This window comes from Tribolium madens, unplaced genomic scaffold (genome assembly GCF_015345945.1).
Source record: "Tribolium madens isolate multiple individuals breed KSU strain unplaced genomic scaffold, Tmad_KSU_1.1 Scaffold_91;HRSCAF=231;Tcas5.2_LG7, whole genome shotgun sequence".
Classification (NCBI taxonomy): domain Eukaryota; kingdom Metazoa; phylum Arthropoda; class Insecta; order Coleoptera; family Tenebrionidae; genus Tribolium; species Tribolium madens.
The window spans coordinates 6,071,890-6,096,509 of NW_025401063.1; the positions used below are offsets into that span (position 1 = coordinate 6,071,890).

At 33.6% G+C, this 24,620-nt stretch overlaps 7 protein-coding genes across 15 annotated transcripts; 2 read left to right on the forward strand and 5 right to left on the reverse strand.

Moving 5' to 3' along the window:
• The first annotated feature begins 305 nt into the window (after positions 1-305).
• On the forward strand, positions 306-2,016 carry LOC123011135 (NSFL1 cofactor p47-like). The gene is made up of 6 exons (XM_044408446.1): positions 306-404; positions 592-739; positions 789-1,078; positions 1,126-1,399; positions 1,450-1,649; positions 1,699-2,016. The coding sequence occupies exons 2-6, from the start codon at positions 638-640 to the stop codon at positions 1,916-1,918; spliced, it is 1,086 nt and encodes a 361-aa protein (XP_044264381.1). The 5' UTR covers positions 306-404; positions 592-637; the 3' UTR covers positions 1,919-2,016.
• Positions 2,017-2,407: 391 nt separating this feature from the next.
• On the forward strand, positions 2,408-11,995 carry LOC123011079 (TIMELESS-interacting protein). Of its 2 annotated transcripts, XM_044408355.1 has the most exons (3): positions 2,408-2,905; positions 2,960-3,596; positions 11,938-11,995. In XM_044408355.1, the coding sequence occupies exons 1-2, from the start codon at positions 2,495-2,497 to the stop codon at positions 3,593-3,595; spliced, it is 1,047 nt and encodes a 348-aa protein (XP_044264290.1). In that variant the 5' UTR covers positions 2,408-2,494; the 3' UTR covers position 3,596; positions 11,938-11,995. The 2 variants fall into 2 exon arrangements, with proteins under 2 accessions (XP_044264290.1, XP_044264289.1); XM_044408354.1 differs by lacking the exon at positions 11,938-11,995 and having other exon boundaries at positions 2,960-3,857.
• LOC123011082 (homocysteine-responsive endoplasmic reticulum-resident ubiquitin-like domain member 2 protein) lies at positions 3,618-5,199 on the reverse strand. Its single transcript, XM_044408356.1, has 3 exons — positions 4,924-5,199; positions 4,531-4,871; positions 3,618-4,339 (listed from the first exon to the last, which is right to left on the reverse strand). The coding sequence occupies exons 1-3, from the start codon at positions 5,056-5,058 to the stop codon at positions 3,898-3,900; spliced, it is 918 nt and encodes a 305-aa protein (XP_044264291.1). The 5' UTR covers positions 5,059-5,199; the 3' UTR covers positions 3,618-3,897.
• LOC123011078 (facilitated trehalose transporter Tret1-2 homolog) lies at positions 5,062-10,991 on the reverse strand. Its single transcript, XM_044408353.1, has 3 exons — positions 10,808-10,991; positions 7,602-8,968; positions 5,062-5,261 (listed from the first exon to the last, which is right to left on the reverse strand). The coding sequence occupies exons 1-3, from the start codon at positions 10,832-10,834 to the stop codon at positions 5,195-5,197; spliced, it is 1,461 nt and encodes a 486-aa protein (XP_044264288.1). The 5' UTR covers positions 10,835-10,991; the 3' UTR covers positions 5,062-5,194.
• Positions 11,996-12,959: 964 nt separating the features above from the next.
• LOC123010969 (putative phosphatidate phosphatase) lies at positions 12,960-14,175 on the reverse strand. 2 transcript variants are annotated; one of them, XM_044408197.1, is made up of 4 exons: positions 14,137-14,175; positions 13,884-13,966; positions 13,356-13,834; positions 12,960-13,302 (listed from the first exon to the last, which is right to left on the reverse strand). In XM_044408197.1, the coding sequence occupies exons 2-4, from the start codon at positions 13,909-13,911 to the stop codon at positions 13,039-13,041; spliced, it is 771 nt and encodes a 256-aa protein (XP_044264132.1). In that variant the 5' UTR covers positions 13,912-13,966; positions 14,137-14,175; the 3' UTR covers positions 12,960-13,038. The 2 variants fall into 2 exon arrangements, with proteins under 2 accessions (XP_044264132.1, XP_044264131.1); XM_044408196.1 differs by lacking the exon at positions 14,137-14,175 and adding an exon at positions 14,050-14,089.
• Positions 14,176-14,407: 232 nt separating this feature from the next.
• LOC123010966 (phospholipid phosphatase 3-like) lies at positions 14,408-24,343 on the reverse strand. Of its 7 annotated transcripts, none has more exons than XM_044408192.1 (4): positions 24,182-24,343; positions 16,526-16,700; positions 14,846-15,318; positions 14,408-14,795 (listed from the first exon to the last, which is right to left on the reverse strand). In XM_044408192.1, the coding sequence occupies exons 2-4, from the start codon at positions 16,686-16,688 to the stop codon at positions 14,502-14,504; spliced, it is 930 nt and encodes a 309-aa protein (XP_044264127.1). In that variant the 5' UTR covers positions 16,689-16,700; positions 24,182-24,343; the 3' UTR covers positions 14,408-14,501. The 7 variants fall into 7 exon arrangements, with proteins under 7 accessions (XP_044264127.1, XP_044264124.1, XP_044264123.1 ...); XM_044408189.1 differs by lacking the exon at positions 24,182-24,343 and adding an exon at positions 22,085-22,354; XM_044408188.1 differs by lacking the exon at positions 24,182-24,343 and adding an exon at positions 20,462-20,547.
• Positions 18,750-19,915, reverse strand: LOC123010968 (succinate--CoA ligase [ADP/GDP-forming] subunit alpha, mitochondrial-like). Its single transcript, XM_044408195.1, has one exon. It carries the CDS (start codon positions 19,783-19,785, stop codon positions 18,838-18,840), a length of 948 nt encoding a protein of 315 aa, XP_044264130.1. The 5' UTR covers positions 19,786-19,915; the 3' UTR covers positions 18,750-18,837.
• Positions 24,344-24,620: the final 277 nt, after the last annotated feature.

The window sequence follows — 24,620 nt, forward strand, 5'->3', positions numbered from 1 at the left end:
TTGGTATTTAATTTTAGTTGAAAGATTTATTATACTTAGCATTTTCAAGTGAAAGAATCTCAACCTTATTGTAAATAATAATCATTTATCGGTATGAATACTTTACAATCGCTTTAACTTCATTTTATTGCAGCTCTAGCAGTTAACATAGTTGTTTTTACGTATTGTTTAAAATTTTTTATTTAATTAATAAATATGTTTCAAAAATAAACATTGTTTTTTAATTATCGAAATTCGTCCTCAGTTTTAAATTTTTCCCATTTTTTTTTTTGAATAAACCTAAAAAAAGTAATTCGGTCTGATGCACAGTCGGCATCTATAAAACTAAAACAAAAAACCCCAAATTAGAAATGTCATAAATGAATGTTTTTTGTACAAAAATACCGAACATTTGTATTTGCAGCGTAAGTAAGAACTCTTTTCTTCTTGTTTATTTAAAATATTGCATGGAGTATAATTTCTTTTTGGTTCTCGTCTGGAATGATGTAATTTATTTGTTTGTAAAAGTTTGTTCACTTTTGAGGTTAGGATGATTCTTACAAATCACTTTTGAAGTTGTGAAATTATTGAACAATTGTCAATATTTTGTAGGTTTAGTGCTTATTTGGACCAAGGAAATAGATTGAATTGAATAATCATGAGTGATAATCCAGAACTGATCTCTCAATTTACTGCTATAACAGGTGTTGATGAAGACAGAGCAAAGTTTTACTTAGAATCGTCAGCGTGGAAACTCGATGTAATGATAAATATTTACTAGACATAGTTGAATTTACATAGTTTTCCAGATCGCTATTAGCAGGTATTATGAAAATGATGGTGCCGAAGTCGGTGAAGACAATACACCTGATCAGCCTTCCGAAACAGAACACTCTCATCAAGCAGCACCTCCCAGGCCGAAATCTAAAACTACAAATTCGAATTTCGCCACTTTAAACACATTAACAACTTCAAGTGACGAGGAGGAAGAAGAAGGTCAAGCTTTTTATGCAGGAGGATCTGAACATAGCGGCCAACAAGTTTTAGGGCCTTCTAAGAAAAAAGACATTGTTTCAGGAATGTTTAAATCTGTGCAAAAGTATGAATCGTTTTTATCACTGTACAGAAAATAACAGAGAATTGTAGACATGGGGTCGAAATAGTTGATCAAAAACCAGGGGGCTCAAAACTTTTCAAGGGCAAGGGGTACAAGTTAGGACAGACAGTTGATGACTCTGAGGAAGTTGAAGGGGCTGCTGGACCTGCTCCTTCACCGGAAGTTACTTTAAAGCTCTGGAAAGACGGGTTTACAGTCAATGAGGGGGAATTGAGATCTTACACTGATCCTGCAAATACTGAATTTTTGCAAAGTATTCAGAGGGGCGAAATTCCACAAGAACTGCGACAAGGCAATACTGAAGTAATCAATTATTATTATTTAAAAATTGGTGTGATTATACTTTTGTTTAGGTTTATCTAGCAATGGAGGATCATCGAATGGAAACTTTCAAACAAGTGGATAAGGGCATTAAACCGTTTACAGGACAAGGCTACACTTTAGGTAGCCCTGCGCCCCCTGTAGTAGGAGCGCAAAGAGAAGAGGACAAACCCGCCAATGAAGCACGTGCTAAAGAAGCTTTAAAACTAGATTCTTCCCAGCCAACGACTAAGTATGTGTTTCTGTATTTATTTTGTATGTTATTGTGTTTTTTCTTGCAGTATCCAAATTCGCTTAACTGATGGTTCAAGACTTGTTGCGCAATTTAATCATACTCACACTGTAGGAGACGTGCGTCAATACATTTTAACAGCTAGACCTCAGTATCAAACAAGAAATTTCAATCTACTGTCAGGGTATCCATCCCGAATTTTGGAGGATTCTCAGACTTTAGCAGAAGGAAATTTGCTTAATTCTGCAATTATGCAAAAATTAATTTAAGTGTGGAATGTTTTTTATGAAGGAATCATAATTTATTAGGACAATTTTTTTTTGATAATGTACTATTACAAAGATTAGATATTAAAATTTCAAAAGTATGAGCTGTTTTTTTGCGATTTCATCATAAAAATAACTATTGCTTGGGTGTTGTTCCATGAACCAATTTTTCGGTTGAATTCACATTCAAGCGCATGTTATTAATTGATCATTGGTTGATTTTTGTTATTTTTTAAACGTTTAATTATAGTTAATTCAAACATGCCAAGCAAGAATTACGAAGAACCAAAGAAACAGAACGAAGAGGTACGGGAGATACCACAACCCGAAAATCCTCAAGTTCGAGAAATCGACCTAACGGATAAGTTAAACAAAAATCTCCTGCAGTCATTTCTATCAAGATTGAACCAATCTGATGAGGGTTTGAAAAAGTTTATTGCACCAAACACGGAGTGTAGTAGTGATAACTTTGAATAAATCAATTAAAATTTTGTTTTTTTCTCATACCTAACCTACATATGTCAGAAAGCTGTCAAAAAAAGGCGCGAAAAAACTTTCGATTTCATTCGTTTTGCAAAAATGAGTTCTTCCGAAGATTCAGATTTAGAAATAATCGAAGAAGTTGCTTTAGAGCGCTTTGAAGAAAATGCAGATGAAGGCAATATAGAAGAACAGGCGGAAGAAGCTCCAGGTGAAAATAATGAGAATGAAGCAGAATCTGCTACTGCTAGTAAACCAGTGAAAGCCAGAAGAGTTATACGAAATCCTCAACCTAAACTAAATGCGGAACGACTGAAGGGACCACGAGGTCTGTCCGCTTTAGAATCACATTTTGACCGAGTAAAATACAAAGGGAAAGGTTATGAAGAACAGGACTTGGGTGTAATTTTAAAAACTTACGAGTACTGGTGCCACCGTTTGTTTCCCAAATACCCCTTTAGCGAATGTATTGCCAAAATTGAGCAGCTTGGGTCCAAGAAAGCTGTTGTTGTATGTACACTTATCTTTATCAGGGCTTATTAAACATCTTGTGTTTGATTTTAGACTCACATTAAAAGAATCAGGTACGATTTGCTGTGTGAAGATTCTCCAATTATAAACAATGACAATGATTCTGAGCCCGAACCACCAGAGGAAAATCAGTTTGATGCTTTTCCTGCTTCTTTAGAAGTTACACAACCTGAAGAACCTGAATTAACTGAAGAACAGTTGGAAATCATCAGAATAAATAAAGAAAGAGCGGAAAGAATAAGGAAGGAAAGGATGATACAAAGAACAAATGAATCGCAAAACCCAGCCAGTGGGTCTTTAACATTGGCAAGTCAAGATGAATTTCCTGATGACCAAGAAATGGAAGAAATGGGACGGTCTGAAGTTACTCTACCAATGCCAAGTGAAGAAGATTTCCCTAGTGATCAAGAGATAAGGCAGTTTGAAGATAAGCTTTCAAATCAAGGTGGAAATGAAGAAATTGAGCTTTCTGAAAACTCACAGTCAATGCCAAAACAAAATAATTTATCTAAAGATGAGGAGGAAAATATTTCATCTCAAATCAGCAACAGCAAAACTATTGATTTAGAGCCAAACGAAAATTTTTCTCAAAGCCAAGAAGTTTCACAGAGCACAACTGACGAGTTGTTTCATAATAATCAAGAATTAAGTGAGACTGAAAATGCCTAAGGTAACGACTAGTAGTTAGGAGTTAATTAAAAAAAACCTTTATTGGAATTTTGGTTAAGTTACAACAAATTCTTTTATAAATAAAAATATATTTAGATACTTATCGTATAAATCACAATTCTTTCTAAAGCTATAATATGAAATATTTACATTAAAAGCTATACACGTAATATAAACATTTTAATAATTTGGTATTGTGTTTACATTTAAATATCAGCACAGATCTGCTCAAACTAAAATCACTTTAAATTTGGAAACCTTGTCTAAAATTGCTTAGATTTGAAAAGAACGCAATTCCCAAATTAAACAGCATTTGGAATTTCTGGAATCAAAGAGGCAAAGAACGTTGCAAAAAATGTCCAAACAACCATCAACCGGGACGGTTGTTGTTCTTCTTGTGGCACAGGTTCCGGGGGTGCTACATTGTTGTTATTATTGTTGTTATTGTTAATATTTCTGAAGAACCCGATTTGGTACAAGTAAAGAGTGAATCCCAGTAAGAGAACAAACACGAAACGCAAAGGACTTGAGTAAAAGTACACCACACTAAAAAGGACCAGCACTCTGCTCAACATGTAAAAGACATCCAACCAATCCCTTTCGGGATTCTCGGGATCTCTTTGCACCGCTGCAGCCGGGGCTTGGGGGGCCGCCTGTTCTGGAGCATTCTGTTGGGGCTGTGGGTCAGGCGCGACGGTGGGTTGTGCGGTGGAAGCTGAGGCAGTTCCGTAAGAGTTTGCAGCCCTAGAGAGAAAAATTTCGTCAATTGGTGATAAGTTATCGCTTGATCACATGACAGGATATTCTAGAAACATATATTTTACGAAATGACCATTAATTCTATTGTGTAAATGATGATGTTTAGAGTGGCAAAGGTCAGGCAATTTAAAGGTACACCAAGTATTATCACCAAGGTCATGGAAATGTTTACTTACAATTGCATATATTGAGTCATGTATTGGAGATATGTTTGTTGCATCCATGCCATTTGCATTGCGTACTGATTGGGGTCCATGGTAGGGTTATTGGCCCATGGCATGTTAGGAACATTCTGTTCTGTAGCGGTGTTACTTGGAGTGACTTGGGGCTGAGGAGTCGTCATTGCGGGTTGTGGGGGCTGTCTCGTCTCCTGTCTTGGCGTTTTCGTGTGTTTTGGGGTACACACTAGATGCACGGTATGGGTTTCCTGGCCGTCGTATTGTCGCAAGACATCTTTAAGTGTGACTGAGTCGTTTAAGAGTTGGCCTGAATAGATCAATTTTTGCTCGTGTTTGGGCTGAAATGGGGGTTACTCAGAATCGGTCAAGGCTTCGCAACAAAATACTCACCGGTTTACTGGGATAGACTTCAGACAGGTGCTGTTTTAATTTATTTATAGTCCATGACAGCTCGCATTTGATTGTTTGATCTTCAATTTGTTGATTAGGCGCTTTCACTATCAATGTGATTGGTAATGTTTCCATGTCTTCCTTATTTAGCTCCACTTTGGCAGTTGTTTAATTACACGATCAAAAGATTTATTTACAAACTAGCACTCGAAATAATTTTGTTTTCTAGCTATCTACACGATTTTAACATAATATTTATCGCTGTCAAGAGCTACAGTATTTGGCGGTTTGCGATTGGTTCGTTCCGGTCACGTGAGAACTGGAGGTGGACTGTGCCACTGGCAAGAAAAAGGAGGTCTATTCAAGATTTCAAATTGTTTCAAGTATTCAAGATTATGCCAAACTTCATAGAATTTCATTTTCTTATTTATAAAATTTGAAATAAGGTAAAAAAACTTTTGTTTTTTATTAAAATCTTGAAAAATGAAGGTGCAATGATTTAATATAGTAGGTACTTATGTAGGTAATCGAATTTTTGCAATTGTGTACCGTTGTCTACAGTTTATAAATAAATTGGTTTCAATTTGAAAAATATATTCACAGTAATGTGTAAAATGTGTATTTCCACACCTGGACAAATAAAAACATATCGTTAGACCAAAGGTTTTCCATGGGTAATCAGTTTGTGTAAATAAAAGTTTTGTGATTGTGTATGTTGTACAAAATGACGAAGCATAAAACGAGTTTTGTTATTTAATCTTTGCAGATTTGTAGATACATTTCAGTTTTTGAACTTATTTCTTGCAAAACTTCATACAATTTTATTTTTTATATTTTGTAAAAATTTTAGGTTTTTGTTGCAATTTGAGTCATAATAAAGTTGATTTGATTTAACGTTTTGAAAGCAATCGATTTTCTAAATTTTATGAAGGAAATTGCAAAAATTTAATTGTTGTTTCTCTTAAGTGTAAAAGCAAGACGGATTAAAAATAGTTCAAGATTAGATAAGGACATAATTGTTCTAGAAATAATATCCAATCATGCAAGAAATGACTATATAGAAGTGAGGAAGTAAAACTTGGTCGTTGTGAAAGTTGTGAAAATATCTTGAGGTAACTTTTCAAATGTAAATAATACAAACTTTGTTTTGGTTTCGAATTAGAGACAATAATTTGGTCAATTTTTCTCTATTTCACAGGTGTTACATTGTAATTATTACATTTAAAAGTCACCGACGATTTAAATATTGACAACTGTTCACTTTTTATTTGTTGTTTAAGAAAAAAGGTTTTGAAAAATTTAAGGATTTGGAGTGAAATGTGAATACGAGTCATCACAATACGAATTTTGAGGAAAAGGCAGTGGTTTAATGTATCATTACTTTTTATTTATTTCGTAATAAATTGTTCTAGTACAAAGTAAACTATTATAAAAAGAGAGCATTTAAAAATTATTGTCGAAGCATTCACAAAAATTCTAAGTTGTTTTACAATAAACACTGTGTTCATGTATGAACATCACAATAGTGTCATAGACCAGCTATGAATAGATTTTTTTAACGAGCAGAATATAATAGAGGTATTTTTAGTATATAAATCACCAGTAAAAATATTATGTTGTAATTTCCCCATTGTTTGATCTTAATGCATCAATTCATACTTAATGTACGATAAAACCGGTGGAAATTTAAAGCAGAAATTTCCACGTGTCTGCCTACACATAATAATTTAAAATGTAACATCATTGTAAGGCTAGTTGCGGAGTTGTTAGCGGCTTTTTCTTTCTAGTTTACAATGGGAAAATTCATCCGTTGCAACTCCGACGAGTAGATAATAAATTTTTACTGATAAACTCTTACACTTCTACAATACTCAATGTAAAATATTGTCAAGGAATTGGGCTAATGTAAATTGAGCATATTATTTGGACACAGTTATGTAAAATGTAATTGTTTGGCGAATGAACATTTAGACATTGATACATCTATTGAAGCTTTAGTGACATTGATTATTTTTTAAAACACGTTTAAGAGGCGGAGGATGGGTGATTTCATTTTACATAACAGCGCCCAAGTTATTAAACCACGGTGAATCCAGCTGTTCAGATTATAACGACAAACAGCATTATTGAAGGCTTCCTCATTTGCTTCTGCGATGTAAATTAGTGTTTGCCATTAATTTATTTAATTATTGTTGATCTTTGTAATTAAAGCAACGGGATTCAAGTGGATTTGTAAGGGAATGACAATGGACATTGCATCATCTAGAATCTAATCAGGTTGAAACATTAATTGATTATCTTTTCTAAAGCTTCTAAATAGCACCTAAATGTTTTAAAGATATTTATGTATAATTCAATCACTCTAACATTATAATATTGTCTAATAAATATTGTCAAATATGGTGGTATTGTCAAAATGGACCACAATTGATTAAAACTATATTAAGTAATAATATAATTTTTGATATAGTGAAGCTCGGCGCCAAAGATTGTTTTCTTTAATTGAATTTTACAAATTTCTCGATATGTCGAAAAAATTTGAAAGAAACCTGATTTTGGGGGAAAATATCACGATTGTACATTTCGTTATCACAAAAGATTTTGATAACACAAATCAGCAATACCTCTCCACTACGCTAATGGAAATTTTGCGTTTTCCCCCATTGGCGTTTAATCACCTGGCCGTGTCAATCTCCGTGAGATCCCTTCCTTTGGTTTCCGGGACGCAGCACACAACAAAGCATAAACCGCAAACAGAAATCGCTGCATACAACCAAAAGGCCCCATGCAGTCCTAGCAACTCCTTAAAATCGACGAACGTTTTGACTCCAACAAACGAACAAAAGTGGCTGAAGGCAGTTGCCAAAGCGGTACCTAAGCCGCGGTGTTCTAACGAAAACAATTCAGTGACAAGCAGCCACGAAATCGGACTGATCCCCAAGGAAAAGGCAACGGTAAATACCAACACACAAAGCAGAGGAATCCAGTCTAAATTTGGAACATTCTTGTGGTGTGCATCTTCGTAGTAAGCAAAGGACCCAAACGATGCCAAAGCGAGAGACATCAAGACACTGGATGCTACGAGAAGTGGCAAACGCCCTACACTATCCACCAAAAGCCCGGATAATAGAGATGATAGGAATTGGACAACTGCGACGGCCACTGCAGCACTATGGGGGTTCGTGCCTCCGAAAGTCTCCTTGAAAACAGTCACGACATAGAAGTAGAACGCATTAGCTCCGGAAAATCTCTGGAAAAACATTAAACCACAAGCAATCAAGCCCGGAGTCATCAAAGTCCGGAGGAGGACTCTATGACTCGACGTCACACTCCTCGTAAGGACATGTGCTTGCAAGACAGCCAACTCGAACCTGAGATCAGTGCTGTCGCCCCTCAACCACCTCAAGGCCTTTTCGGCCTCGTCATCACGTCCCCGGAGCACCAGAAACCCCGGACTTTCCGGGACCTTCCACATGGCTACACACATCATCGCCGGAGCCAAAGCAATCAGCCACGCTAGTTGTCTCCAGTCGAGGAAAGCCCCAGCGGCGTAGGCCACCAAGACGCCAGCATGACCTGCCACTTTGAGCATGCCGCTTAGTCCGCCCCTGATCGAGGGGGCGGCGATCTCGCTTACGTATACTTGAGCTGCGAGTTGGACGATAGCGATGAGGAAGCCGCTGACGAAGGCCGCGAAACACATCACCTCTACGCTGACGGCGAACGCGATTATGATCCAGGAGACGGACAGGGGGATACTGGTGAGAATGAGGGTGCGGCGGCGGCCCCAGCGGACGGCAGCGCAGCCGAGGAGGGCGCCGAAAAAGGCGCCTAAGATTGAGAGACTGGCCAGCCAGCTGGCTTCCTGCCGAGAGACCGGGAAAGCGTCGGCGTCGCGTTCTTGCAAAGAAGCAATTGCGGGGGAGCTGTAGCCTTTACCGAGGCCGGCAGTGAGAGTGCCGAGAGAGACGGCGAGGGACGCCAGGACTTGGTTGAAATATTCGGGCTTACCGGTCACGAGAAGGCGACCCCCAGGTCCCGCGATCTGAAAAATATTTTAACAATAAACATGCGAAATACGTCTTTTATTATACCATTTAAATTTGATGGATCATCAAGCATAAAAAGGTCGTAATCATAAATGTTACAACTGAATACCAGAAAACATGAATGTATTCAGGACAAGTGTCGGATTTTGTGGATGATTTGTAGAATTCTGTACAAAATTAGGAAATGTTTTATTCAAAAGAAACGTATGTAAGAAAAAGGTTTTTTGTCTACTGGTATTGTTGCTTATTAATAATTAACTTATTTGTGATGTCACTATAACGAATATTTTACATTTACAGAGTACACTATTTATTCCAAGATCAAAACTCGTTAATAACGAAAATTGTTGAAAACTGAACTGTCAATATACTCGTATTATTTCTGAATTTTAAAATTAATTCTGCCGTTTTTTATTTTAAAATTAAGATCAAGCGTTGAAGTTTCGTAAATAATGTATAACATTTTTAAAGTTGTTGGGAAAATACCATTTTATTAGAGAAAAAATGCTCCTATCCACAATCTTTTGGGGTAGCGTTATTTTTAACCATAAAACTTTATATCATTGACCCTGCCGGTCCGCATTTCGCCAAAACTTTGGCTATTAAATGACCTTCAAATTATTGATTTGACCTTTTTAGGAATTGCAGGGTAGTTTAAAATATTTCATTAAAAAGCTCGCCTACTTTAAAGATTAATTCTTCCAATACAACTATAGTATGTAATTAGTTGTTATCAATGCTTGTTACACCTGTTGAAAAATAAACTTTATTAATTACCTATATTATGACATGGAACACAAATATAAACCATTACTAAAAAGGGTAAAACAAGGAAAATTTTTAATATGAAAACTTGAAATTTTAGTATAAAATAATCATAAAATTGCTGTGTTCTAATTTATAAATAAAAAGAAAATATCTTTGTCGTTTAGCTTTATGGACATACATGTTAAAACAAAACATCTAACAATAATTTTTAATTAATGAAAAATAATAATTGATTAATATAGTTAGTTATAATTTATTTTTTGCTTTTGTTTTAACCGAAAGCAATTCATTTTTGAGTAACTTCTTAAAAGTAAGATAAAATAAAAAAATGTCACGTAAGTATTTGTATTTTTTCCTTTAAGGAAAACAATATATTTTTTAATATAAATCCAAGAATATAATTATTATTAAATAAGTCACATTTAAAAAATTGGTACCAAATAGAACTTAAGAATATTAAAAATAATTATTCAATAACTTTAATAATTTAATATAATAATATTGAATAAAATTTCAAATGTCCATCTACCTATAAATTTATTTTTGGTTTAAATATCAATTAGGTTTAAAAGATAAAGCACAACCGAATTAACAGATCATATCTGTGAATTCACCAGAGTGACAGAAATTCATTAATTTGGTATTAACTGAGAGAACCGCTTGACAATTCTATGGCAACATTCTGATGACTCAGTTCGATCAGGAAATATTGTGGGTTTATTATACAAAATTGAGTGCTTTTCACTGAAATTTTATTATTTCTGAAAATGTTTTTTTAGATATTTAATACAGAAGATATACGAGTATAAATTGCTTTTTCTTTTATATATTTATCCTGGCGATATAAATCCCTTCACAAATATAGGAAAAAAGTAGTATGATAAATTTCTAAAGTGAGTGGGTACTTGGATGCAATAATCTCTTGGAAAGTGAAAGCAATTTTTCGAGCGGTTTGTTTTGAATTGGGCAGCGATTCATCTCGAGCTTTCTCCGCGCAAAAAATTGCATCGGATGAAGTACCATTTCCAGGCCGTAAACTTTTGCATCGTATCGCAGGAAAAGCTTACCGTGTGGGTGTAAAGCTCTCGGGTCATCGCAGCACGTGCTTGGCGCTACATGGCGCAACATCGGTAGCTTGAGGCTCTACTTCATTGAAGCTTTTGCGAAGTTCGCCGACTGCAGCAGGAAGCGTCTGACCATGTCAGCGATTTGGAAATTTTCACAGCACTGCGAAGACGAGCTTTTGGAGCGGAGGCGGCGACGGCGTTGTGCGCGGCCGCCCCCAGCGCGGGGGGCCGCTACATATCGACCCACCACCCCTATGCGGTCCGGACCGCGCCAACAAATTCATTATTGTGTTGCTTTTGCGTATCAACTACATCAAATTTGTATGTAGTCACGTCCTTTGTTATCTATTTGCGAGGATTATGTGCCGGAGTGCCGAAGGAATTTCTAATTTCCACAAGGGGCGGACTTTTTCATCATGCGCTACCACGGACTGTAATTAAAATTTTACTTTCCAAACATGGGAAGTAGGAAGAGACGCGGAATTCGTTTCGCCAAGGCTGTAAAAACAAAAATGATGCATTTACTGGGCTGAAAAAGTTTATGACGGCTTGCGACCATCCAAGTTCGTATAAATTCGATCAACTATTTCGAGATACGAGAGGGAAAGTATGCTCGTAAGTCGTAAACTTCAAATATTTACTGGGGTGCAAAATTGTACTGAGCATATTTTTACACCCAAATAAAAACTGAGAGTGAATGTTTACAATTCCAAACAAAATTCTCTGAATTATTCGGGGTTTCACACAACTAAATTAAGTTTATTATGATCCTTTACAAACTAAATGAACAAGTGTTTACGAGATAATTGAATTAATGCTTTGCTTGAACGAAAACCAATGAGATTACCACATAATTTTTAAATTAATGAGCTTGGTAAACATTGACATTTACCGACTTTGGGTGTCTAAAAATTCAGAAGCTGTGTACTTAAATTTTAATTAAAAATTAAAAATGGATGTAAAGTAAATATGTATTTTTTCGTATTCATTTAGCAAAGTCAGAAAGTCTTCGAAAATATTTTGTAATTATTCGTAACAAAGTTTAAAATTAATTATTGGAAAAGTTTCATATTTTGTAGTTTTTTAGCAAGGAAAACTTTTTCAAAGTTGATAAAATGAAATATTTTCAGATCACGTCGCAAGCAGATAATTTAATAGAACCTGGTCCCGGAGAAAAAATAACTTTTCTTAAATGTATTGAGTTAATTGCCTACAAATAAATTTGTCGTTAATGAAGTAATTTATCGTTTTTGTTCACAACTTAATCAGTAGGTAATTAAAATATAAAGCTTGGTCTAAATATTCGTGCTTGAGCTTAATCATCCAACATAATTTTTGTAAGGCTTATTTCACAACGCTTGCATGATAATTCTAAGATAGTGATCTCGTGGGTTTATGAATGTAATAAGCGTGGGCAAGCGAAAGAGGAGATGCACGAAAAATTGTGAATGAAATTCGCAATGCTTACCAGTGATAAGTTTGGTTTATTGAATTCGAAAATTTGATTAAATATTTAAATTGAATCAGATTGGAGCAATTATTGAATTGCTAGATTTTTAAATTGGATTTTTAAATCTTTCAAAAATATCTATTTTTATATTAATTAGTTACTTGCTGGAAAGCGGGACCTTATGCCGCTACACCACCACACAGTCAACAGTCACAATGTTTTAATTCAATATATTCATACAGACTTACACAAAAAAAATTAAAAATTTATTTCTTGCATTTTTACAAGGTTTTTGTATTTTTCTACGTCTCTTGAACCCCCAAAAGAGCAAATGGTTCAATTTTGAAGTTTTCAATTTTATCGATTTTTGTGGAAAATTTTAGGCAATTTCCGGTACCCGGAGTGGCAAAATAAATAGAACAGCGACTACGAGCGAGCAATCATGTACATACATGTACATACCGAAATCATCTGTCTGTGTGTGGAATCTGATGATTTGTGATCCCTAATCAGTTCCAACGTTCAATCTCAAGTGTATTGTTTGTAGATAAGAAAATATTTTATTTAGTGAACATAAATTATGTAAAGCAAAATCATCATTATGAATTTAGTTTGTAAATTTTATTTTTACCTAACTAAACAGAACACAACTGTTTGTAGGTACCTAAATGAAATGAAATAAAATTCGTTTCAAAATTTAAAATATTTATTTACTAATTTCATTTACTACAAAAACTTTAAATAAACATAAATTATTTAAATAACTTCTAGTTGGACTGTTTTAGTCTTCTTTGAGTGGTTTACTTCTTGAGTCCTTCAGGCTAGGTGCCACACTGTCCAAAAATTTATTTCTATTCAAGAGGCGTAAAGTGTAAAAGACGCTGCACGTTCCAAGAATGGCTCCTGCTAAAACATCCCACCAATGATGTTTCTTGTCTACTATCCTTGACAACGAACATCCAACACTCCAACTAACACATACGGCAATAAGAAATAGTCGTGTTAAACTTCCACGAATTTTGGAAAGCCTTGTGTGGGCAATATACTAAAACATTTCAATTTCACTTACGACTTTTTAGTGTTTCTGACGACACTCACAGCACAGTAAAAACCTCCAAAGGTGGACAGCGAAGTATGTCCTGAAGGAAATGATCTCATCAGATCCTTGACACTCGAACTACTAAGTTGCAAGTTGGTGCAGATGTAGTCAGAAATGAGAGTCCCAGGTTGGCAAAACTCGTTCGTATCAGGTTTGCACGTGTGTAGAAAATGTGGTCGAGCCTCATTTACAATGCGTTTCAGAAGCTCTGTTATCAAAATAACAAAAACACTTCCAACGAAGTAATTTTTATATAAAGTTTTCACAGCTCCCAAATTGATTTTCTTGAAGGAATTTTCTCTTAAAACTTCTATCAATGGGATGAGTATTAATGGTCCAAAGTAAGTCACGATGAGCAGATTCGTGGCAGTAACAGTATCGCCGGTGAACTTTTTCGAAATTTTTGGATCTTTGCATTTAAAACTAGGGTCCGTTTGTGGAAGTATATTTAGTTCTGCTAAATATACTACTAAAGCAACTAAAACAAAATTTGATTAACTTGAATCATGAAAAGAAACTTCACTTACGAATTAGAATTTTGTAGAAAGGATGCATTATGTAGACTTTGAGAGTACAAATGAGAAATGTTTTAAACACACTAGAAAATAATCTGAACCACGTGTGATAAGATTTTGTATTATTTTGCGATATTGTTTTTAGTGTAAAAAAATAGTTCAGCAAAAATTTTCTTACCTGGTCATATAAAGTACTTTCGGTGTATGAGTAAATAATACTATTTGCGTGTCATTAAAAATAATTATGTGTCATCATATTACTTACCTGTAAAAGATTCAACCCGTGTTTGATTATGTAATTAGCTATCTAGTTTTGTACTCAATTGTTCATTTAGATTAGATAAATTGTGGCATAAACGGGTCCAACTTGAAATACTTTCTGTTATTGAGTAATGAGTTTTTCACTTTTTCACTAAATTACGAGTATTTAGTTTTGAAGAAGAGCTTTTATATATGTTTAAAATAGAATATAATAACTTCGTCAGTTATTCTATAAGCCAAAAAATAAGATTGTCTAGGCACAATAAAAACCCAAGTGAATACACGAGTAGCTATTTTATTTTTAAATGTCCTAATATTTACAACAAATAACTGTAATCAAATAATGAAAACGTATAAAAACTTCCTAGATTATATAACAACACTTGGAGTGTCTTTACTCTTGTCTGACAATGTGGTCATTGTTGTACTCGTTCTGCTGAGCCTATTTTTGTCTATGGTTTCTTTACTATGAAGCAGACTCAACGTATAAAGTGCACCACATAGTCCCAGAAACGCTCCTCCCAAAACATCCCACCAATGATGTCGTCGATCAGTTATCCTCGACAAGGAACATAAAAGACTCCACGTGAGACAAACAGCGATCAAGAATGGTTTGGTCAAAGTGCTTACGGATTTCGAAGGAATGCGAATTTGGATGAGATACTAAAAAAAATATTTTACACAACTCTTAATTACGTCAAAATTTCTTTTACCGAGCAATAGAGAGCGATGAATAAGGAGACAGAAGTGTGTCCTGAAGGAAAAGATCTCGTGATGTCACTCAGGAAAAAGTTGCTTAAACGGGTGTTGGTGCAGTTGTAGTCGATTATGAAAGCGCCTTCTTTACACTTAACATCGGGTTCACACGAATCCAAGAAATGCGGTCTGGGCTCTCCCACGATGACTTTAATTACTTCGGTTATCAGAAGAACAAAAGTGGCGCCGATAAGGCATTCTCTGTAGTAACTCCACACAGTCCCAAGGCGCACCTTCTTGAACGAGTGTTCTTTTAGTACTTCCACTAACGTTATGATAAGAACGGGTCCGAAATAAGCACTTATCAATAAAGTTGTCACAGAAACTGTATCTCCTTTAAAGGGGTACGACAGCTTCGGATCCTTGCAAATGAACCCAAGTTTGGTATTGGGGATGATGCCGAATTCGACTAGACATACTAACAAGGCAACTGGAACAAAACTTTGAAATTACTTAAAATTCTTTCAGGCCAGTATAGGAAATCAAGACCGGGCATCAAGAACTTACTGAACAAAAGTTTGTAGCGACTACGCATCGTATTTTAGATGGCGGCCACCATTTATTGACCTGGGCGAAAGGAAAAGACAATTATGAAGGGGTTACTACAAATTTATTAAAATGGTGACCAAATAATCTAAGAAAATAAATCAAACCGTTCTGGGATCGAGCTTTTTTTCCTATTTAAGTACACAAGTTTCAAACTATTCTAATTTGAGAATTTCAGCATAAGATGGGTGAGAAAGTTGGAGGAAGTTTAATAGAAAAATCTTATAACTATGTTGCAGGTGTTTAGAACGAATTTATCGACTTTGTGACAGTGACGATATCTCTTTTTGAAGTTTCCAACTTACTAAAACATCGAAGATGTATTTTTCAATGATTTATATTACGTACAAGGAGACGAAAAATTAAAGCAAAAACGTAACCATAATAATAAAAATGTCAACAAAGTAATTTATGAAATTTGCTACCATTTATTTATGTACATAGTCGTTAACACGTACTTACTTTAATGCCAATGATAATTTTTTACATTTCAATTTTTATTAGACACGTTATGAATTTAAATTTATTTAATTTGATATATCTTAATGAAGGTAACACTGTTCTGAAAATCTTTACGTAAGCCGTTTAGCACAATATTTCTTGCATTATAGTATGCTACCTGTTATTAAAGACATTAGGGTTACTTAATAACTGCAGGAATTTAGTTAAAAGCTTGCAGGAAGGGATTAAGTCTAATTTATTCAAGTGCGTCACGAATTGAAATTCGTGATGGGATTAGAATAACGGTGGAATGGTGGAAACTAATTAAGATTGTTTATTTTTGCAAGTGCTTAATGGGCCCACTGCAATTAACGTATTTACAGAGAAAATATTTGTAGAAAATGTTAAAAAAAATTGCTTTGGCAAGATGGGACTAACTGATGGCCAGCCTGTTTCAACTGTTGCAATAAACAGTACCTAATTGTTCAACGTCAGATAAATTGACTCTTCAGTGATATTGAAGCAAAAGTCAATGTGAATTATCAATGAGTGTAAAGCGGAATGGAGTGCGTAATCATGACTTGATAAACTCGGTGTGAGATATACATATTATTTGCAAAATTCGATAAGACGACGAATTATTGACTTACCTATTACAAATATCAACGTATCAAGCAAAATCCGTCTACGTAAACGCTTGCGCAGTCTTTGTAATGGTGTTTGCTTCTGTAAGTTGATGTTTCTGTCGAGTCCTGCTATGTTTTTCGTGATGACTTCGTCAAGTGTTCCTTCAGAGGGCGCTGTAACCATCATTATTTTATTATCCTGTAAATGCATAAAGGACGAATTTTAAACGAGTTCTGTAAACAGTAATGCAGGAAAAGGTAACGTGCAAGAAAGAAGGAAGCGGTTGCTTCTTAAGGGGGCACAATGACCCACATAATGTATAATAAAATTATCTTGTTGAAGATCATTATCCTCGGCTTTAATTAAATAAACACTTTGCGAAATGCGATCGCCTCAAAAATTTGTTTCGCAATCGTTTTACGAGTAAGTACGCAAGTAAACTGGGTAATTATAATTAACAAACAAATAAAATACAGACAAAAAAATAACGAGAACATTCAATTTATTAAAGAGATTAAAAATGAAATAGAAATATACAGTATGTCCCCGGATTGAATTTACAAGAGGATTTTTTTTATCTTTGATTTTATGCCAAAACTGCAAGGAAAAACATTTTTTGCTTCACCTGAAACAAGCAATGAACAAAAACACGATTAGTCCGTCACACCAAACTTTTATTTTAATAGCACAACGCGTTTCAACCACAAAGTGGTCATCCTCAGGTGAGAATAAAACTTCGAGTTTTATTCTCACCTGAGGATGACCACTTTGTTGTTCATCGTTTCCATACCAAGAAGATCCAAGAAGAAGATGAAACAAGCAAATCTGTACTTACTTACAACTTCATTATTCTGATTCAGTGAAAAGAAAAGTTAATTTTTTTTTTTGATTTTTGACTTAGAATAATTATTCTCTGCTTTTTAAGTCCTATCACATTGGCGGTTTTATTTATTTGACAACTATATGTCATTATATTAAAGCTGTTTCTTTGAGTTCGTATTTATTAAAATTATGTTTTTCACAAACATTTTTGTTATTTAACTTGCGTAAACTCATTTGTGAAAGTGACATCATTGTCAAAATAAAAAAAACGTCAATGTGATAGGACTTAAAAACAGAAAAAAAAAATTTAAGTCCAAAACCAAGAGAAAAATGAACTTTTCTTTCTGCTGAGTTAGAATAATGAAGTTTTAATTACAGATTTGCTCGTTTCAGATAAAGCAAAAAATGTTTTCCCTTTGCAGTTTTGGCGTAAAATCAAAGATATTTTTTTTTCCTCTTGTAAACCCAATCCGGAGACATACTGTATATAAATCAAATAAAAAAAATAATTTGTTTAAACTAAAAAAAGTGCTGAGATTTTTTAAAACCCTATCTTTTAACAAACTATCAAAAATTAAAATGATCAACAAGAAAACTGCTTTTGCACGTATATTGTGATTATTTTTAATCATCACATCCTGTTTTAGGAAATTACTTTATTTAGTGACACACTTGTTATCATTTGGGCAAAACCAATAAAAAAATTCATGATTTATTGTAGTACAGTAATCTAGTTAACAATTCTATAAGTTAAAAAAAATCCAGGAAATTATAAATTGCAAAGTGCAAAAATTATACAAAAATTGAAGATTGTTAAGTTTAATTAATTATAAAGTTATAAAAGTTATAAAACTTATTTCACGAATGTGCCATTGACCTCGTTTTTTATCATGTGTTATCATACTCTACTTTTGTTGTAACATCTTATAAGTAAATAATCCGGAATACTAAACGATCTCAATAAATACAATAATTTTACCCTTTTTTGAAAAAATAGAATAACGGTATGAATAAGATTCTTTTCAAAAATTTCTTTTTGGTTTATATTAGGTAAACAAAATATAAAATTGTTATTATTATCATTAAAAAAAAACTTACCTGTTCAATCGTTTGGTATTTGTACTTGTACATAATTTTAAGTATTGTGCATACTACTTTTGCATAACATTTTGAATCAAAAAAATAATACTTTTACGGATATTCTCACATGTTTAACATTGTGGTAACTTACTGATACATATTTCAGATTTCGTTTAATCTAATCAATAAGTAACTAATTTCAACACTTCACAAAATGACAAATAAGTTGTCACCTATCATCTCAGAATAATATTTGTCATAGTATCACCATTTGCAAGTTTTTTGTTGCCTGCTTTTTTGGATTCAACTGCATTATTATTATCAAATAAAATCAAAAACCTTTTGATTTTGATTTGTGGTTTTGATCGATTTTTTATTTATTTTCTCATTTCTTAAAACATTTCTTATGACAAGTAACTTTAGATTAAAACTTTTAAACCAATTTCCTTTTCACCATTTCAGTCTTCAGATGATCCCCCATCAACGCCGGCGACTTTGCAATAATAACCCCTGCCTTTCTCAAAGCCTCCATTTTTTCGGGAGCTCCTCCTTTCCCCCCCGAAATAATGGCACCGGCATGTCCCATTCTCCGGCCTGGAGGTGCCGAAAGCCCTGCAATGTAACTAACCACCGGTTTTCTCTTTTCTCCGGTATTATTCTTCATCAAAAATTCCGCAGCTTCTTCTTCGGCGACTCCACCAATTTCACCAATTAAAATAATTCCTTTCGTTTCGGGATCTTTGAGGAAAATGTCAAGACAGTCGATGAAATTCGTCCCGTTGTATGGGTCGCCCCCAATCCCCACAACTAGGGTCTGGCCTAGCCCATGTTTGGTCGTTTGATTCACAGCTTCGTAGGTTAAAGTCCCAGATCTGGATACAATCCCAATGCATCCCCTTTTGTGGATCATTGCGGGCATTATTCCCACTTTGCATTGCTCAGGGGCGATGATTCCGGGACAGTTTGGGCCGACTAATCTGGATTTGTCTTGACGGGATAATCTGTAGCGGAATTTGACCATGTCGTGTTGGGGTATACCTTCAGTTATGCACACGATTAGGGGGATTTCCGCCTCTAGGGCTTCATGCAGGGCTTTAGTAGCGGCAAATGGAGGGACATAGATTATACTAACGTCGGGTTTTAAGGCGTCTCGGGCTTCTTTAACCGTGTTGAAGACCGGAAGTCCTAAATGTTTCTTGTTTCCTTTGCCGGGAGTTACACCTCCGACGAGGAGAGTTCCGTATTCGAGGGCACGTTCGCAATGAAATGTTGCTTGCTTGCCCGTGAAGCCTTGGCATATGACCTTAGAGGCTTTTGAAAGTTTTAGATTTTTTCGGGTCGCGTCGTAACTGGCGAATCGAATGAACTGTCTTGCAAACATTGTAAACCAGTGACGGGTGATTTGAATTCTTTCAAAATTTTCTTTGACAGGATTATGATTGACAAATGACTGACAAATTAAAAAATTGCTTCTCCACCTTTCAATTTCAAAATTTTTACCAAAACTGCTTTAACTTATATTTTGTTAAAAACCTGTTTTTTTAATAAATATCTCAAACAAATAAAGGAGAAATCAGTTGCGTACTTATGTGTTACCACATAAAACCCCATTTTTTTCATAATTGACTTTTATTTTATGTATTTTATTTTACACTTAACTATGTACTTTAATTTTTAATTATGAAAAGAAGATCTACCTGTTTTCAGTAGTAGGTAATGTGATTTGGATGCACAGACACTCACTACAAAAAGGGGGTCATTTTACCTCTTTAATAACCACTTTGGTATCCATTGTTCCTGGCAAATCCTCTTTAAATACGATGACTAACACAGAAACAGCATAATAATTATTTACTTAGTTGACACTATAAAATATTTAAATAATTATCATCCAACTATGTGCTTGTGTATTGTTTTTAAACCAACTAACTCACCAGATTTCAGGGGTCAATTAATTAATTTGTCTAGTGTAGTGGGTGAGGATATGAAAATTAAACACAGTTGAAGAGTAAAAGGACCGCAGTTGCAGTACACTGCATGTTAAAAATCAAACTTACACAATGTGGACAATTCCCTGGTTGAAAATGGAAAAAACAAAAATAACTTTTAGGCTCTGAATTTTTCATTCTGTGTACGTCGTTATTAGATGGAGTCATAAACACTACTAATTATCAACATTTACTGCACCGGAAGGAAATGGACCAAATACGTAAAGAGGACACGGGGAAAACAGAAACTTTATTCCAAGGAAATGTTTGGAAATAATCGTAAAATTTGAAATTGATGAGTTGTGTCGAAACGGTGTTTAATCGGTTTAGAATACAGATGGTGGGATTTTTTATGGAGGCATTGCGGATGGTTTGCACATCATAACGAAGAGTTTATAAACACACAAAACATGTGTTTATGACATTAAAGCTCTACCTCAAGCTTCTGCAGCGTATTTTCAACCTTTTGTTTTGATAATAGGAACAGAATAATAAACGCAGGGCAGCTTATTAATAATTTTATAAACAGATCAATTTTAATATCGATGACCCCCGTATGTGAAGCTACGTGAACCAATTAAAAAACACTGTTTAATGAACTGTTTTAGTCATGGGTTTTAATTAGATGTAGAGCAATGAACCCGTCAAATTTTTTGTGCAGTTTTATATCAGCTGATATAAATTTAGACATTTGGTGGTAACTTAAGACAACATAAAATTTGAGTTAACAAGAAAAAATCGTAACATCAATAAGTTCAAACCGAAGGTTTATGTCCCACAGTTTGTCTTGATGCATATCTACCAGGTATTGTTGTTTTTTTTTATTTTTAGATATTTAAATAGTTATCGAAGAAAGCAAATTAAAATATATCCTCGAAAGACTTTTTTTGTAAATTGTAAAGCAGCAATTCTTTTAATTAAAGGATTAAAAAAATTGCTGTTTCCAAATTTGAACATTACACCATTAAAATAAATAAAAAATATATTTTTTACTCTTGTAGATATTTTTATTTTAATTTTTCGTCTCGTCAATAGGAAGAACGACGTCTATAATTACTAGTACTTGGATTTTTAGAAGGTTACGCAAGTGATTCACTTAAAATTTTTCATACTTTTCAAGGTTGAATGATAAATTAGTGATTATTGTAAATGCCGCATCCTATTAATTCATTACAAAAATGTGGATATTAAGAAAAAAAATCTACTCCTAGGGTTTTGCTATGTAAAGTTTTAGGATAAGTATATTAGTTTATACACCAAGTTGTATGCCTTTTTACAATTTTATCAATGTTTTTTTTTAAGTCTTAAGATATGATATAAGCTTAAGATACGATATTAATTTACATATATTTATGCAGCTGATAAAAAGTGATCTTACGTTTATGCAAAAAATAGAATTAAAAAAAAACTCTTAATACGAAAATGGAAAATTTGATTTAAAACAGGGCATCTTGATTATTTACTTTTTTGTACTACAATTTCTTTTAATTTTATTAACATTTAAATAATATACAGTCAAAAAAAACTGACTTAGGTAATGTGGTACTAGTATAGTTTCAATATTTAATATTGAGATAATCAGAATACAAACAGAATAATCGAAGATTTTGTAGAATCAGAGAGATCCTTTTATATACACATTGTTGTAACATGCATGCATTTATTAAAAATTACAATAAAAAGTATACTTACGTAGCACATATCGCCCCGAATGCTGTAAATCTCCTTAGGATTATAAATATTATTCATATTTACTTATCACTGTTAAACTTCAAACACTGTGGTACTGTTTGTGCGACACCAGAAGCCAACCACGTGTTAGTCAATAATAACAGGTAACACGAGTTGGAGAGTCGCAGGATGACTAACCCACCATTCAGGTGAGGCAAAATCATTCATATTAAGAAGAACTCAAGCAGAGCTCGTTTTTGTTTCTGTGAACTGAACCGCAAGACTGGCGTGCAGCACCTTCAGACCTCAATTGAACCCTACCCATTACTTTAATTAAGGATTTAAGTGCTTTCTTCTGCCTTCGTTTGTTCTCTTCTCTGTCCTGCGTCAAACGTAAGCATAAAGCTCCATATGTTATAATAAAAAATGACAACAGATGGTACAACTTCAAAATATGTAGGTAAAGACAAAACTTTGTGAAATGCAACGTCTGGGGAACGATAGTTGAGGTTTGACGTCTTTGTGATGATAAAAGAACCGCAGTTACAGTAGGTGATAATTTCCAATCTTATCGAAATAGTTTTCTGTTTGAAAATTTTCCCATTGTGCAAAATCTGTGCAATGTGGGTATGCCACATGGGAATAGAGGTATATGGGAGGAACTCTTGCTTTCACTATTCACTCTGATGTGAAATTATAATGACGTGAATCATTCGTCACGAATTTCTGACTCATTACTACATAATCCAAGAGGTGCGTTTACAGAATATGAAGAATAAGAAAATCATAAGGAAATAGTTTTTTACTACTCCGATAATAATAAATTAAAATGGGAGCTCAATCCAGTACTAATAAAAAAACAATAGCTACTCAATTTTATCAGTGTTAGTAAACTAAATAATTATTAATGTTAAATTCCGAATAATTATTAAAGTATTAAGGCTTTTGTTCAGTTAAAGGAAGTGGGCGATGTTGATGTTGTTAAATTACATTTAATTTTCATTAAAAACAAATCAACTGATGCGTGCAACTAACTATAATTTAATACCCTTATTTAAGAATATTTACATTTTGTTTAGCTTTTTATTTTTAACAAAATAATATCTGTTTTAAGCTATTATTTTCGGGTATCAAGCAAGCACTATTATTTTTATAGTGTTAGAGAAAAATAAGCTCGAATCTTTTTTTAAGTTTTCAAATATCTTTTGTCAATTATTCGTACTCAATATTTATTTTATAGTTTTTTTTTTCCATTTTGTAATATGAAATTTGTTAACTAATAAATATTGAATGGAAACTTAAATATTAAGGTGAAAACTATATTATTGTATTCATTTGCGTTTAACGTCGCAACATTTAGATTACAAAATTTAAGATAAAATTTTTGCGCAGATAAAAATACTTACTCAGGTGTACCTACTCACGTACGTACCTATATAATAAATATTTACGCACGAACTGCAGCAAAATTTGAAATTATAAACAAGTAAACGATTAATTTTTGCTCTACTTTTTGTCTAGTATCATTATCGTTATTTTAGATATATTTAATTAACTTCTAATTAATACAACGTGAATTAGCGCCAAACAAAAAACCTTGTTTTTTTTCAGTATAATTTCAGATAGTGATAAATATGATATGATATCCTTGTACAGAGGTATAATGGAATCATTTTTTTATTCGTCTCAATAAAACTCGTCATAACATATAACTCAAAAATGACGCATTAGTTGTAATCAAATTTAAAGGAGCATTAAATTAAATGTTGTTTAGAATGTGCTCTTTAATTCGATCATGAAACTGGACCTTAGAGCCATAATCGAATTAAAGGAACTTTAAAATGAATGTTGGTTTAGAATGTCAAATTTTTGTCAACAAGTCCATAGTAATCAGCACATTCTAAACCAACATTAACTTTCAAGCCCCTTTAATTCGATTATGAAACTGGCCCTTAGAATAGAAATAGAAATCCGTAAATTGTTTTTTGGGATTTACAAAACAAAAATCACGGAAAATATAACATTTATCATAAGTTATTGCACAGGTCAGCAAAATAACAAGATCACTTTAATACGCTAGACAGTAAATACAAGGATAATTATTGATGTAAGACTTACCAGAATGTTTGTTGTTTGATTCAGTGTTGTATGCGCATTTTAAGACTCCTTGTCAAATGCTGTAGCAGAGATTATATAAATTTTGTGAAAGTGGACAATGAAAAAAATATATAATTTAAGACGACCAACAATAAGAAATGTACAAAACTGTTACTTAATGTAGTATATACCTACTACTTGTATGGGATTAGAAAATGTGAAGTATATCAGAGAGGATTATTCACTTTTAATGCAATTTCGTAAGTTGTTGTTACGTTCTTGTGAACATTGTGATAAATGATATATATTTTTTTAATTCAATTGCAATTTTATGATTTGAGGAAAAATCCCAAATTTAATAAATATTTAAATACAAATTCATAGTATACCTATATAGAGTATACATATTTATTTTGTTTTTTGTGTTTTTTTTTAATGTAAGTATTATTTATCAAATAAA

Bases quoted from the DNA above. Each gene is read 5' to 3' on its own strand.
- LOC123011135 (XM_044408446.1), top strand. From the start codon at position 638: ATGAGTGATAATCCAGAACTGATCTCTCAATTTACTGCTATAACAGGT. The intron at 740-788 runs GTAATGATAAAT...ATAGTTTTCCAG, and splicing joins CGTCAGCGTGGAAACTCGAT to ATCGCTATTAGCAGGTATTA. The intron at 1,400-1,449 runs GTAATCAATTAT...ACTTTTGTTTAG, and splicing joins TGCGACAAGGCAATACTGAA to GTTTATCTAGCAATGGAGGA.
- LOC123011079 (XM_044408355.1), top strand. From the start codon at position 2,495: ATGAGTTCTTCCGAAGATTCAGATTTAGAAATAATCGAAGAAGTTGCT. The intron at 2,906-2,959 runs GTATGTACACTT...GTTTGATTTTAG, and splicing joins GGTCCAAGAAAGCTGTTGTT to ACTCACATTAAAAGAATCAG.
- LOC123011082 (XM_044408356.1), bottom strand. From the start codon at position 5,058: ATGGAAACATTACCAATCACATTGATAGTGAAAGCGCCTAATCAACAA. The intron at 4,872-4,923 runs GTGAGTATTTTG...CCCCCATTTCAG, and splicing joins AAGTCTATCCCAGTAAACCG to CCCAAACACGAGCAAAAATT. The intron at 4,340-4,530 runs GTAAGTAAACAT...TTTTCTCTCTAG, and splicing joins ATGACTCAATATATGCAATT to GGCTGCAAACTCTTACGGAA.
- LOC123011078 (XM_044408353.1), bottom strand. From the start codon at position 10,834: ATGACCCGAGAGCTTTACACCCACACG. The intron at 8,969-10,807 runs GTAAGCTTTTCC...AATATTTTTCAG, and splicing joins GAGAGCTTTACACCCACACG to ATCGCGGGACCTGGGGGTCG. The intron at 5,262-7,601 runs GTGATTAAACGC...TTTTCTTGCCAG, and splicing joins ACGGAGATTGACACGGCCAG to TGGCACAGTCCACCTCCAGT.
- LOC123010969 (XM_044408196.1), bottom strand. The intron at 13,835-13,883 runs GTAAGTGAAGTT...ATTTTGTTTTAG, and splicing joins TTTCTACAAAATTCTAATTC to TTGCTTTAGTAGTATATTTA. The intron at 13,303-13,355 runs GTGAGTGTCGTC...GAAATGTTTTAG, and splicing joins TTGGAGGTTTTTACTGTGCT to TATATTGCCCACACAAGGCT.
- LOC123010968 (XM_044408195.1), bottom strand. From the start codon at position 19,785: ATGTTTGCAAGACAGTTCATTCGATTCGCCAGTTACGACGCGACCCGA.
- LOC123010966 (XM_044408188.1), bottom strand. From the start codon at position 20,530: ATGAAAAATTCAGAGCCTAAAAGTTATTTTTGTTTTTTCCATTTTCAA. The intron at 16,701-20,461 runs GTAAGTTTGATT...ATGCATTTACAG, and splicing joins CAGGGAATTGTCCACATTGT to GATAATAAAATAATGATGGT. The intron at 14,796-14,845 runs GTAAAAGAAATT...TATTTTTTTTAG, and splicing joins TCATCGCTCTCTATTGCTCG to TATCTCATCCAAATTCGCAT.